The sequence below is a fragment of the Lycorma delicatula genome, chromosome 9, assembly GCF_047948215.1.
Source record: "Lycorma delicatula isolate Av1 chromosome 9, ASM4794821v1, whole genome shotgun sequence".
In the NCBI taxonomy this organism is placed as follows: domain Eukaryota; kingdom Metazoa; phylum Arthropoda; class Insecta; order Hemiptera; family Fulgoridae; genus Lycorma; species Lycorma delicatula.
In genome coordinates this window covers 76,116,934-76,132,819 of record NC_134463.1, presented here as the reverse complement: position 1 = coordinate 76,132,819, position 15,886 = coordinate 76,116,934, and the positions used below count along the sequence as shown (strand labels likewise).

At 34.1% G+C, this 15,886-nt stretch overlaps 1 protein-coding gene across 1 annotated transcript in view; it reads right to left on the bottom strand.

Moving 5' to 3' along the window:
* LOC142330276 (putative 3-methyladenine DNA glycosylase) overlaps nucleotides 1-15,886 on the bottom strand; it is a 28,467-nt gene that overhangs the window by 4,180 nt on the left and 8,401 nt on the right. The window contains exons 2-3 of the mRNA XM_075375466.1: nucleotides 15,042-15,523; nucleotides 12,169-12,242 (exon numbers count right to left, since the gene is read on the bottom strand). Of these exons, the coding sequence (XP_075231581.1) occupies nucleotides 12,169-12,242; nucleotides 15,042-15,523 (556 nt within the window). The remainder of the gene's footprint in view (nucleotides 1-12,168; nucleotides 12,243-15,041; nucleotides 15,524-15,886) is intronic.

The window sequence follows — 15,886 nt, the reverse complement described above, 5'->3', positions numbered from 1 at the left end:
TCAGATAGCTTTCCTCACTTCTTTCTGAGTTTTCTAACTTTCCTGTCCTTGTCCAGCTTTCTGTCACTGGATACTCTTTGTATGGTAACTAGCCATCCAGTTGTGGTTTAAAAATTCAGTCTAATAACAACCTAGTTACATTGACTATAATCTGAATTACTTTATTTCTGCAGAGGTCAATGATTTCACACTCTCCTAAAAAACCAGCAAAGGCTTACATAACTTTCTGGCTTTGCCCTAGTCAGATTCTTATTTCAAATACACCATAGAGGTTTTAAATATTAATAACTTAAATATGCAATATTTACAGTACAACTGCAAAAAAAGATAAATTTTCAGTAAAAAAATTTGGGTCCGATTTGATCCCCTTGAACAAATTTTTCCAATGGGGAGTCTTATTCTTTAAGACTTTAGGGGTTGGCGTCCCCACAGGCCTAGCAGCTTTTCTTACCACTACACACTGAGCTGCAGAACACTTTACACTATACACATACACTACATCAAGAACACTAAACAAATTACAACATATACCCTTACACAACTACACAACAACATTCTACACTATTTCTTTTTATACATACACTTAGTGGTGTTGCAACACCTTACAAAACGCAACTGTAACCCAAGAAGGAAACTTATCATGCCAATGGGTGAATGGCTCTACACAGTCAGTCTCGAATGATGTCCTCTGGGCACCTGGGTAAACCCAGTTGTATTTAGCTCTAGCTCCATTATGCGTGCGTTCTTCTGGAGTGGTCTTATATCGCCGGTATTTGTGGGAACTAAATGGAAATTCCTAATAAACCCCAAGAAACCACTATGATGGTGGTCAATCTAAAAAAAAAACCACCACCCAAGTCAAGTGAAAAGACATCACTCAGCATTGTCTGATGAGGATAAATATGCTGTTGATAAGAACAGGGTAACTGTTGACGTATCCTGACCACAGTATAAGAACATAGAATTTGAAGATGATTTTGAAGACATTTTTTCCTTAGAATCTGTCATAATTAACAAAAGGATAAATAATGTAATATAGAAATTTAGTTACCTACTGATGCACTTCCCCATTAATCTTTGCTTTCTAACTATTAAAATCAGATTAAAATCAAAGTAAAAAAAAAAAAAAACTGTTACATTAAACAATACCTGCTTCTGATTGGTCAGTGATTGAAAGAAAAGGCTTTTGATCAGTTGAACAACTGTATCAAAATGACTCTCACTATGATCGAGGTTCCAGCCATGTAATTCAAGCATTTTATATATAATATAACCATAGAAAAATGTAATTTTAATTATTTTTCGTTACGTAATATTTATTATCTATTTTTTTTATAATCTCACCACCATATAAAGACAACATATTTTTGCCTTAAAGAAGGTCTTTGGGTGTCTTTACTGGTCCTGACATTACAAAATTTCTCAAAGATGGTAATTTTGAGAAACAAATGGAAGTTGCAGGAAAAGAAGCCTGGTGAGCCTTTAACGACATAGTAACCAAGTTTCTGGACAATAAGAAGGATCTGATTTCAAATCAATCATTGAGAACATGCTGCAGAAGTATAAAAATTTAGGCTACTCCATGAGTTTGAAGGTTAACTTACTAAATTCACATGTGAATTATTTTCCTCAAAATTGGATGCCATTAGCGAAGAGATAGGTGAGAGATTTCATCAGAAAATGAAAGAAATAGAAAGGAGGTATCAAGGAAAATGGATGATGGCAGACTATTACTGGATGTTTCACCAAGATGAACTCTATAGAGAACATAGAAGGAAAAGCGCGAAGCAGAATATAAGCCATCCAAAGAAACTTCAACATATGGAATAAAATAGTAGGAATTTTTACACACTCTGTCATTATAAGTGGGTGAAGAAGGGGAGTGCTTTCCAAAGGCATGTAATCTTTGTACAAAGGTACATTATGAGGTACATCATGTCAGTACATGATGTACCTCATAAACATTAATTAAATAAATTAATTTAAAAATGCACGATTAACAGAAATTAGGCATTTTTGAGGCAATTTTCACTAGAAATTAAGGAGTCAATGACCCCCCCTACCACCCTCTTTAGAAATCTCAACTGTTTAACTATAAGAATGCATAGTATAAGCCAAAAAAGTAAATATATTAATTTATTATAAAAAAAAATGATGTATCAATTTTACTTTATTACATTTCTGTAATTTTTCAACTTTTTTCAGATTTTGAAATTTGCGATTTGCAAAAAAATCCTGACGTGATGGAAAATAATGAAGGTAATTTTCAGATTCAGCGCTAAAAGATTCATAAGAATCAAGTATTAAAAACTAAAACACACAATCATCGCAGGCTTGTGTTATTGGTGGAAAGACCGACAATGGTTTACCGAAAACCACTTTAGTTGGAACAACATCAAATAAAGTTCCAGCAGCACCAACAATGCAGCAAACTACCAAGATCCCTATGAAGGAATCAATTAAAAATCTGTTGCCTGGTACGGTATCTCTGGCCCCCTAGGCATTGAAGTCCCCCACCACCATCTCGAGATCTCTTTGAGAATATAGAGGCTGATGAAGTGCCTGAAGAAGCAAAGTACTTCTTAAAAGTTATAAACAGTAAAAATAAAAACCGGATTGTATTTGACAAACAATATGCATGCAGTTCTGTAATAACAAGAAAAGATTATTTATGGGTACAAAAATTATTCAATGGAATGTTTGTGGTCTCTGTAAGGATATTATATATATATTATATAACCCAGTTGTATTTAGCTCTAGCTCCATTATGCGTGCGTTCTTCTGGAGTGGTCTTATGTCGCCGGTATTTGTGGGAACTAAATGGAAATTCCTAATAAACCCCAAGAAACCACTATGATGGTGGTCAATCTAAAAAAAAAACCACCACCCAAGTCAAGTGAAAAGACATCACTCAGCATTGTCTGATGAGGATAAATATGCTGTTGATAAGAACAGGGTAACTGTTGACGTATCCTGACCACAGTATAAGAACATAGAATTTGAAGATGATTTTGAAGACATTTTTTCCTTAGAATCTGTCATAATTAACAAAAGGATAAATAATGTAATATAGAAATTTAGTTACCTACTGATGCACTTCCCCATTAATCTTTGCTTTCTAACTATTAAAATCAGATTAAAATCAAAGTAAAAAAAAAAAAAAACTGTTACATTAAACAATACCTGCTTCTGATTGGTCAGTGATTGAAAGAAAAGGCTTTTGATCAGTTGAACAACTGTATCAAAATGACTCTCACTATGATCGAGGTTCCAGCCATGTAATTCAAGCATTTTATATATAATATAACCATAGAAAAATGTAATTTTAATTATTTTTCGTTACGTAATATTTATTATCTATTTTTTTTATAATCTCACCACCATATAAAGACAACATATTTTTGCCTTAAAGAAGGTCTTTGGGTGTCTTTACTGGTCCTGACATTACAAAATTTCTCAAAGATGGTAATTTTGAGAAACAAATGGAAGTTGCAGGAAAAGAAGCCTGGTGAGCCTTTAACGACATAGTAACCAAGTTTCTGGACAATAAGAAGGATCTGATTTCAAATCAATCATTGAGAACATGCTGCAGAAGTATAAAAATTTAGGCTACTCCATGAGTTTGAAGGTTAACTTACTAAATTCACATGTGAATTATTTTCCTCAAAATTGGATGCCATTAGCGAAGAGATAGGTGAGAGATTTCATCAGAAAATGAAAGAAATAGAAAGGAGGTATCAAGGAAAATGGATGATGGCAGACTATTACTGGATGTTTCACCAAGATGAACTCTATAGAGAACATAGAAGGAAAAGCGCGAAGCAGAATATAAGCCATCCAAAGAAACTTCAACATATGGAATAAAATAGTAGGAATTTTTACACACTCTGTCATTATAAGTGGGTGAAGAAGGGGAGTGCTTTCCAAAGGCATGTAATCTTTGTACAAAGGTACATTATGAGGTACATCATGTCAGTACATGATGTACCTCATAAACATTAATTAAATAAATTAATTTAAAAATGCACGATTAACAGAAATTAGGCATTTTTGAGGCAATTTTCACTAGAAATTAAGGAGTCAATGACCCCCCCTACCACCCTCTTTAGAAATCTCAACTGTTTAACTATAAGAATGCATAGTATAAGCCAAAAAAGTAAATATATTAATTTATTATAAAAAAAAATGATGTATCAATTTTACTTTATTACATTTCTGTAATTTTTCAACTTTTTTCAGATTTTGAAATTTGCGATTTGCAAAAAAATCCTGACGTGATGGAAAATAATGAAGGTAATTTTCAGATTCAGCGCTAAAAGATTCATAAGAATCAAGTATTAAAAACTAAAACACACAATCATCGCAGGCTTGTGTTATTGGTGGAAAGACCGACAATGGTTTACCGAAAACCACTTTAGTTGGAACAACATCAAATAAAGTTCCAGCAGCACCAACAATGCAGCAAACTACCAAGATCCCTATGAAGGAATCAATTAAAAATCTGTTGCCTGGTACGGTATCTCTGGCCCCCTAGGCATTGAAGTCCCCCACCACCATCTCGAGATCTCTTTGAGAATATAGAGGCTGATGAAGTGCCTGAAGAAGCAAAGTACTTCTTAAAAGTTATAAACAGTAAAAATAAAAACCGGATTGTATTTGACAAACAATATGCATGCAGTTCTGTAATAACAAGAAAAGATTATTTATGGGTACAAAAATTATTCAATGGAATGTTTGTGGTCTCTGTAAGGATATTTAAATTCTACTAAAGGAACAAAATCCTTTAATACTGTGTCAGGAGACTTGCCTCCATCCCCAGGATGATGTGTCCTTTCACGGATATGTCTGTAAAAGATGTGACCATGAAACTGAGGGTAGAGGACATAAGGGTGTAGCTGTTTTCGTGAAGGAATCATCAGAGCCACCAGTATTCCGCTAGCGACAAACATTCCTGCAGTTGCACTGAAGATATTGGCGCCATTCAAAATCAATGTCTACAACTTATATCTTCCTCCACATTCCGATATCAATGAGGATGATCTGTCCAGTCTGTTTTCCCAGATTTCTGTACTATCCTTAATACTTGGTGATTTCAACACCCATCAACATTCTTGAGGTTCATTGTCATGTTTTCGCACAGGCAATATAGTTGATTGGCTGAGACAGAACTTAGATCTCTGCTTGTTGAACGATGGATTGTGTACGTTTATGTCATCTTCATCAGGTACATCTTCGTGCATCGATCTGTCATTGTGTTCAGCAAACTTGCTCCCATGTCTTACCTGGTGTATTTCCAAAAACTTCTTTGGAAGCAATCGTAGACCGATTGTAATCTCAGTCGGTAATTATTATTTGCTTTGAGTCAGCCACAAAGACGGGTGGTTTAGAAAGCAGACTGGATCGGTTGCAAGGACTCCTTTGGTGATTACAACAAGAGTGGTAGTGTGATCCACCAAATTCCCATGTTTACACATCGGATTCTCTGTAATGCAAATGAATTCATCCCCTGAACAGCTGGAAAGCCAAGGTAGCCTGATGTTCCTTGGTGGGTAGGGCTTTATGTAATTTCAATTGAAGTCCAACAACTGAAATGCTCTATGCCTTCTGCAACATGAGGTCTGTTTGCCATAGATTTTTCTTATGTGCTATGTGAAAATTTTGGTTGAATTATGACGAATCCATTTCTTATACAACACCATCACCTGTTGTACGAAGAAAGGTTCAAACCATGTGTAGATCGGTACATTCACCACAGCCGATTGAATTGCAAATTGGCAGAGATCTTGTTACCAAGACCACATCTGGAAGGTCATTCAGGGCATCATCATACTGCCCTGGACTTGTGAGATTTAAGTTGTAGATAGAGAATAACCCTTTGGTGACTGAAAACTCGCTAAATGAACTAAACATTCCATTTTCTTATAATGAACTAACACATGTCTTGATTAATTCTTGTGACACTTCCCCTGGAAAGGATAATATCAGGTTCCATATGTTGTCACACCTCTCAGACAGTGCACGACATCGTCTGTGTATCTGTAATAGTGTATTCTCTGACCATGCGTTTCCAGATTCTTGGTCAGGAACACTAGTAATCTCCATACTGAAACCTAGTAAGGATAAATCAAACTGAAGTTATCGCTCTGTGTAAAGTTATAGAACAAATGGTAAACCATCATCTAGTGTGGTACCTAGAGAGAAAATCATGACTGCCCCAGAAATATATGGTTTCTGCCAGGGCAGATCATCTATTGATCACGTAGTTGCCCTGGAAGCTGCTATTCAAAACGCCTTTTCACTTTGCCAATATCTGGTTGCTGTATTTTTTGATTTAAAAAAGGTATACGGCACAGCATGGGGGAAAGGAATCCTAAACACACTTCATGATTGGGTTGTACAAGGTAATCTCCTCACATTTATCATGGGGTTTCCTTAGCAGTCAGTTCTTCCAAGTTCGAGTTGGAAAGAAGGTAACTGAATGTTTCACACTGGAAAATGGAGTACCCTAGAAAAGTGTTCTTAGTGTTACTTTGTTTCCCGTAGCTGTAAATTGTGTAACAAACTGCGTGCCAAAAACTGTTATGTGTTCTTTGTTTGTAGATGATTTTTCAACTTACATAGCATGTATAGATCATTATTTACAGGTGAGAGGCTGCTTCAAAACACAATAACCCGCTTAGAATCGTAATGTATATCTACTAGATTCACGTTTTACCCGGAAAAAACCAAGTGCATTTGCTTTTTCCAGTTGAGGAAACATGTTGACTCCCAACTATATTTACATGGTGAACCAACTGAAGCATGCACAGGGGTTAGATTTCAAGGTGCATCGTTTGACCAATGACTAATATGGATAACACATTTTAAGGAGCTGAAGGTAAAATGTCTATAAATGTTAGACATGCTGAGAGTTCTGTCCAACATCCATATGGAAGCCAATCATGTATGCATGTTGTGCTTCTACCGAGCTCTGGTCTGTTCTCGTTTGGACTATGGCTGTGTAGGTCAAAAAAGTAGTTCGGTCATCGGCGAGGGCCACCGCACTAAAGATGCTCAATGCAGTCCATGTTCATTCATTGCCACAGGTGCTTTTTGCTCAAGTCCTGTGGTCTGCTGGCGGATAATGATGAGCCGTATCTTTGTAATAGACAGAAGCAAATATGCTCCTATGTGGCTCACATTAAAGCACAATCAACTCACTCAACCTTTGATGTGATATATTTAAACCAACATGTTAATCAATACCAGGAACAGCCAAGGTCTACTGCTCCACTACCTATCAGGGCTCAACGCCTTTTCTCAGCTCTAAGTATACAATTGCCTCCAGTCTTCACTGTTACACCATGTTTATTACCCTCCTTGGCAGCCTTCTCATGTTAATAACTGTTTTGATCTTTGTCAGTATAACAAACACAACACAAATCCGGTACTCTTACAAAATGAATTTTATAATATTAAAAATAGCATGAATGTTACAGTTTATACGAACAGTTCTAGAAACATTAATTCTGTTGGCTGTGGCTTTGTTGTTAACAACAGAACATACATGTTTGGCTTGCCCAACATCACCAGTATTTTCGTTGCACAACTATATGCCATTAATAAGGCCTTACATATAATTAGCCCAAAATATTGGCAGATTCCATGAGTGCCTTACAGGCGATTAATGACTTGTACTCTAGACACTCTGTTGTCAATGAGATTCATTGTGTCATTTTGCAGATTAGTAAATGTAATACAACAGTGAGCTTCTGCTGGATCCCCAACCACGTAGGAATTTCAGACAATGAGTGCAGCAAAAGAGGCTTGTTTTCAGCCTCCTTTTACCAGTTGCGTTGCTTCTAACAACAATCTTATCTGTTTCTTGAAAAGGAAATTTAGTTCATGATGAGTGGCAAAGTGAATAGGATGCTACCATAAACAATAAACTTCACCCAATTAAATTCATCGTTTCACTTTTAAGCTCCTCATGCAGAAATAACTGTCAAGAGGAAGTTACTATCAGCCGTTTGGAAGCAAGGCTCTTACATGGATATCTGATGACTCAAGCAGATGCACCAATTTATGCTCGCTGTGACTGCTGACTGACAGTGTACCACATCCTTGCGGATGTGGTTGTATCTGTTATGTGGCATTGTGTTACAAGTATAAACTAAGAGCTAACATGCAAAGAATTTTTGGGGGTAGTGAACTGTTGTTATCTTACATTTTACGATTTCTTAAGAGCCGTCTATTTATATTAAAATGTATAAATTACTGTAATGTGTTCAAAATATTTATGCAATTTGCTGTAATGCAGAATGTGATTTAAAAAAAAATTTTTTTTTTTTTTGAAATATATGTGATATTATTTGTGTTGTTATTTCGCTTTTAACATGCATAACAGACTTTTTACTTTGAAGAGATATTTTTGCGTGTCGGGGTTTTTAATTTTTTAATTAATTTTTAACTGTCCAGTTTATTTTTTTAGAACAAATATCGTACCCAGGCAATGATAACACCAAAGTGTTTTTCGGTCCGAAAAAATTGAACAAATTATGATTTTACCAAAAAAAAAAATATGCAGTATTAAAAATGTAATTGGGAAAAAAATTTGGTCCCATTTGACCTAATTCCATGACAGATAATTTATAATAATTTTAATAACGACCACAACTTTAAAAAAGTCTTTCACATGGAACTCCTTTTTTACAATAGTTCCCATGTTGTCTAATTAATAATAGAACAGTATCATTTACAATCTTGAAAATTAAAGTCTAAAAAAATTGTTATTTTAAGTATGGGTCTTTTTCAGCCTTCTTGTTTTTTGTTGGTTAAATGCTTATCTTTTAAAGTAATTATTTACTTCAATAAGTTGGCCTAATTTGGTGCAGTGTCATTCAGCACAGCTAAACAAATTTCATAGTTTGCTGAAAAAAAAGGGTATCATAAGGCCCCTTTATTTAATGAGTGTGAAATCAGACCAAAACTGGAATAGATATAGAAAAATTTCAACTTTAATGGTAAAAGGGTTTTCAAAACATAAGGCAAGAATTGTCTCAAAATAATGTTGAATATCCCCCCACCCACTAAATCCAATTGATTAAAAACTTAGGAATTTTAAATAACCTAATAAGTAGTTTCTAATGAAAGTAATGAAACGCCTGATGTGTCGCATTCGTCGAATCCGACCCCAGTACTGGGATCCAGGCAGTTGGTCTCTTGCACGACAATGCCTCGGCACACATGGCAACAGTTTTAACACGTTATTATGCCGCAAATCAAATCACTGCCTCATCCCACCTGCCCTACTCAACAGACTTGGCTCCAGCAGACTATTTTATGTTCCCAAAACTCAAGCTGAAGAGATGAAAGCCCACTTTTTCAACGACATTCCGACCATCCAAAGGGCTTGCACTGAGCAGTTGAAGACGATCCCACAAAGTGATCTATCCAGAGCATCTGATGGGCTCTACCGGCGCTGCAACGAGTGTATAACTAGAGAAAGGTTCTATTTAAAGGGTTGTGAGTAAATCCGTTTATCTTTAAATCTGTATTTTTATTTAATTTAGCTCGGGAACTTTTCAGACATACTGTGTACATACATCTAAAATTTCTTTTACTTTTTTAGATACAGGACAAATAGTGAAATGTCATAATCACAAAAAACCCGACATAAAAATTTGGAACAATCACTATAATATAACAGCAATAGTTATAGGGAACAAAACATTAATAATAGATTTGAATAATAAATATTTCAAGGTAATAGATTTAAATATTCATTCTATAAGTTTTTTAAAATCATTTCAATTTTTCATGCAAAACTATAAAAAAAGACTACACTTAGTGTAAAGATTAATCTAATTATTATTTTATAACACATTTATTTAAATTTACTAAAGCCTTAAAAAAAAGAAAGAAAAAAATTAATTCATTTAAACAATTTTTTTACTTAAAAACTCATAAAATGAGTGTTTTTTGGAGTAAGGGAGTTTTGAGATGTCAACATTAGCAAAAATCTTGATATCCAAAATAATCCAAAATATTGACCTATCACCCTAGTTTCTCTTTATAGGTAAGCTGCTGCAGCAGTAATACAGATGTAGCAGAGAAAGCAAAAAAAAACAATCTTTGCAGACTTGATCCTTTATTCATAAAGTACAGAATTCTTTTAACCACATCTGTGCCATTACTTTCCATGAACTTATCAAACCTTCTTGAAGAATTCATGAAATTTTTATTTCAAGAAACAGAATGAACAATTTCTGTAATCACCCTTCTTTTCTCAACTTTTAAAACAAATAACACATTACTTAAATTCATTTTTAAATAACCTATTCAGCTAAATCTAAATAATTAAAAAGCTTTCTTTAATAAGCTAAACAAACTATAATAAATATTATTACAGAAGTCCTGGGAAGAAGCATTCTTTATATCATTGTTTCATAATATCTGCAACATTTCAAAGTAAAAAAATAAAATAAAATGTATATAAAAACTTTAAAGTATACAAAAAATAAATAAAATAAATGGATAATATTAAACTCAAAGGACAAAATTAAAAAAAAAATATTCATCCTGAAAAAATAATATCAGATAAAAAAATAATTTTTATCCTGAAAATCACAAAGTAAATGTATAATGTCAATGGCAGAAGCACCATTTAATAGACTGGTTTCCAAAGATCATTAAACACTGTCACGATGCTTAGTAGGTAATGTTCAAAGCAGTCCGCAGTCCATATCACAAAATAATCACTCAATCTTTTCTGGGCAATCAATTAAAAAATATATACAGAGTCATTCACGGGAACCGGATGTTTTTGAAGTGGGTTGTACTCGGGCGTTCGTGGTGGGAGGGGCACGTGGCTGGTGTCTGACGTTTCCTTTGTTCATAGCATTTACATTTTAGTCATTGAGATAGAGCCGTGGACGCTAGACCAATGCCTTTACGCGTATGACAGTTTTGTGTGAAATGATGAATCTGTAACTGCTGTCCAGCGAGATTTCCGCCATCAGTTTAATATCCATCGTAATGCAAGTGTTCCTTCTCGTAACACAATATTGCGATGGGTAAACAACCTTCGAACAAGCGGTTCAATATTGAAGAAAAAACCACCGGGTCCCCGACGAACTACTAGCACTCCGGAGAACATCGAACGAGTAAGGGAAGCCATTGTCAGAAGCCCACGCCACTCTATTCAGAGGCATTCAGCAGCGCTTCAAATGAGCACAAGTATGGTAAAACGAATTCTGCATACAAACCTGCATTTCCATCCTTACAAGATAGCCATCGTGCAGCAGTTAAACGAGCAAGATTTCACGCAGCGATTACAATTTTGTCGACAAATGCTTACCATTTTTGAAGAAAATGAAAATTTGTTATTGTTAATGAGTGACGAAGCCCATTTTCGTCTGAATGGCTTCGTCAACAAACAGAATTGCTGGTATTGGGCAGAAAGAAACCCACATCAGCTTCACGAGAGACCACTTCATAGCTCAAAGGTGACTGACTGTCTGGTGTGCAATAGGAAAGGTCGGTGTTATTGGACCATATTTTTTTGAAGAAAATGACGCTGCCGTAACTGTAACAGCTGATCGTTACATTGCGATGTTGAATACGTTTTTCATCCCTGAGTTACGAAACCAGGGAATCGATTTTCAAAATGTGTTATTCCAGCAGGATGCAGCTTCAGCGCACACAGCGAGGGCAACGATGGCTGTTCTCCGTAACTTGTTTCCGGGACGGATCGTTTCCAGATTCGACGACATTCCTTGGCCCCCTCGGTCCCCCGACTTGAGTAGTTGTGATTTTTTTCTGTGGGGGTTTCTGAAATCGCGTGTGTACGGCAATAAACCGCGTACATTGGAGGATTTAAGGATCGCAATTAGTTATCACGTCACCCAGATTGATGTAGACATGCTGCAAAGAATTGAGGCCAGTTACCGTGAAAGGCTACAACAATGTATTGTCCAAAATGGACATAACTTGCCGGACTTAATTTTTCGTTCATGAGTAAATAACAAATGCTTTGATTTAACAAGTGTTTCAGTACCAATAAAACTTTTTTAAAGTAAATATTCAATTTTTTATGATTATTTTAAAAACATCCTGTTCCCGTGAATGACCCTGTTTATATTATACATGATGAATGAAAATGTGAAACAAAAGGAAACAAGAACTTACTAGTCTATTCTGAGTGATTCTTTCAATTCCCTCAATTGGTTCTAAAGCTCTTAATAAAACAGCAGCACCATCACCTAAAACCACAAATGATTTATAGAAGATAAAACTAGCACTATTCTAAAAATATAAAACACAAAAAAAAAATTATGTAAACACACTCCCAAAATATTTTATATAAATTATTGAATAATTTAATTTTTCATCTTTTCCCTCTATTTTATATGAAACTCAATAATATCAACAAATAATGATTTTCTGAAAAATGAGCTCAGATCATAAAATACTTTCTTTTATGTCAACTGAGTATGGCAGAAAATAAAATATAAAAATTAATAGTATAGTAAATTAAACTGGTGATTGGAGTACTTCAAGAAGTAGTCTGCCCTCTTGATCCTTAAAAGTTTTTTTTTTTTTTTTTTTTTAATAAATTTAAACACAATTCCAGAATAACATGAAATGTGCTTTTAGAATTTCACAATGGCTCAGTTTCTTTCTTAGTACTGCTGCAGCTGTTATAGTTAGCTTTTCATTTTGACAAAGCTGGGAAATCCATTTTAGCACGCAATAAAATATTATACTTGATACATGTTTTGGTTATCTGTTTTATGTGTTGTTTTTGTCAAATTTGTGTATTTTTATTCATAAATTTAATATTGCTTAAATAAGAAGTTTATGCTTATACGTGCTTTACAGTCAACAACATTTTCATGTTTTATTTAATGTATTCATACATACATCCATTTATTTATATGAGATGATCTGGAAGGCTGATGGTGATGAGTGCAGTGGTTTTGTATTCTTTGTATATGTGAATCCTATCTGCCTAGTGTACCACTTAGAACATTCATTGTGGTTTAATTTGTATACTCTCAGATTGTTGCTTTTATTGGATATGGTTTATTTCACTAGCACTTTATTTCACAAAACCTTCACAGTAAAGTTTTGCTCATAAAATTTTGTGTAACAGTCCTGGAACTAGAGCACTTTTTCATGACTAATATATCAGGTCTGTAAGTAAAGTAATGAGACTGGTTTAGAAAAATGTTTTATTTACAATTACCTTTGAAATAGTTCCTTTGGGAAGCTACACAAAGCTTCAAACAGTTTTCCTACTCTTCATAGCAGTGTTGAAACTTAGAACCGGAATATCCTTTAGATAGTCGGTTACATTTTTTATTTATGTTTTCTACTGTTCCAAAATGGTGTCCTTTGAGGTTTTTTAAAGCCGCGAACAAGAAAAAGTCACAGGGACTCAAGTCAGGTGAATAAGGTGGTTAAGGAACTATAGGAATGTTTTTTTTTTTACCAAAAACATATTAATTGAGAGTGCAGTGTAACAAGGTGCATTGTCATGATGCAGCATACAGTTGTCTTTGACGACTAGTCTCATGCAGGCAACTCTTTTCCACAGACTTTCAAGAATTTCTCGGTAAACATATTGAATTACAGTCTGTCCTGTAGGCAAAAAATCCTTATGGACAATGCCATTACTATCAAAGAAACAAATTAGAATGGTTTTGATTTCAGATTTGCGTATTTTTGGTTTTTTGGGATGTGGTGAGTTTAAAATGTGCCCTCCTTGCTATGGCGTTTTGTTTCTGGGTTGTACTCAAATATCTAAGACTCATCAACAGTAATAACATGTTTTTAGAAAATCAGGATCAGTTTCAATTCACGGCACACTTCCACCCTGTTGTTTTTCTGTTCAATAGTGAGGTTTGTTGGGACCAATTTTGTACAAACTTATTTCATGTCCAATTCGTTGTCAAAATTTGATGGACTGTAGTATGTTCAAATTCAATTGTTCTGTAATCATTCTGACAGTTAATTGCTGGTCATACCATATCAAGTCTCTGATTTGCTCATCACTGTCATCACTTTTTGATGATAACAGTGCAGAACGTGGATTGTCCACAACTGATTCCTGACCATCTGAAAATGCTTTAAGCCACCTAAAAATTTGGGCTCATGACAGTGTCATCTCCATACGCCCTTTTCAATTTTGAATAGTTTCAGTAGAATTCTAAAAGATTAACACAAAACTTGATTGCAAAATGTTGCTCATAATTATTATCACTCATTTTTATAACGCACAACAAAAACTCTTTTCACGAAAAGTTTATGTCTCACATGGCAACAATAGACTAAAAATATTAATACCTAATATAAATCAGCTGTTCATATAACCATGTTTACTAATAACTTTACAGAGTTGCCACTTTGGCTACCAAAAAAAACTAGTCTCATTACTTTATTTACAGACCGCGTACATCAAACTGGAAGTTTACTTAATTTTTACTTTATTAAATGGTAGATAAAAAGGTCAGTAGGTAAATACTGTTGAACAGTTGCTTTTAATAACAGTAAAATTATAAACTTGAAACAACCGTATAATTTTGTTTTTTATTAAAAGAAACCTTTCTTTATTTTTACACAGCTAACAAAAAGAATCAATCAGTAGACATAGACAGTTTGGTTGACTTGGGATCTCAGGCAAATGACCTGATCCTGTAAAGTTTTGTTTGACTGTAGACTTACAGTAAGCTAATAATTTTTTTAACAAACATTTAACCTAAAATAAATACCTAAAAATGATTGGAAGATATTTTAGCTGACGTGGAATCAAGAGGCAGACATCCTAATCTTTTGTGTAATTTTAGATTTATTTACATCAATTTTGTAATTTCTTAACTTATAACTGATCTAAAAAAAAACCATCAGCACATTTTCGTTGATTTAGGATCATAGGCTAGGCTAGTGCCCATCCTGTTATTTCCAGAAAAGTACAATTTGGATAATGTGAGTTTGGGTAGTAGGAGTTCAACTATAAATAAAACATTAAAATTAATATAATAATAAAAAAAATTGAATACCTTGACATGATATGTTAAAACAATGATACATTCCGTAGGTTATATAAATAAAAGTAGTCCCTGGTTTCATAAACATTGGTTTGTTTCTTGGAGTCATTTTACCGTTATAAGAAAAAGACGCTTTATCATCACCCCCTAAATAAGATTCAGTCTCGACAATTTTACCTTTCAATACAGTACCGTCATCATCAATTCTTACTAATACTTTTCCTAACAATCGTTTAGCAAGTTCAATGCAAGGTATGTCATAAAATGCATCTTTCACTCTGTTCATTGATGAAATATTATTCATTCCTATCAAGTTATTTCTACTGTTATCACATTTACTAGAAGATTCATCTGTACAGATGGCACTTTCACCACTGTTAGCTCTTTTATGATATTCTTTCACAAATTTTGAATTTTCATCCTGAGAATTTGAATATCTTTTCCTAGTTGTTCGTATTTTTGAATTTTCTTCACTATCGTTAAAATATTTACTTCTGAAACAGGAAAATGTACAATTTAACAAAACAAATAGAATACTAAACATTTTTACACCTAAATACAATTTGATACTTAGTAAATAAACACGACACTGGACATGATTTTATATCTGCAGTGTTTCTGTTCAGGATGGTCAGAGATGAAAATCATGATTAATTTTTATTCTTAAGACATTGAAAATTGCCATCAAAGTGACTGAAAATTTGGTAATTAAATTTTAACATTATATTATCAAAATTTGTTTAGTTTTTCTTAAAAATTAAATTATGTATAATGTTTTTACATATCCATTTCATCAATGACGGTGGAAGAAATGAAAAAGTGGAAAAAAATACAAGACTATTTGCGAGTACTGAACT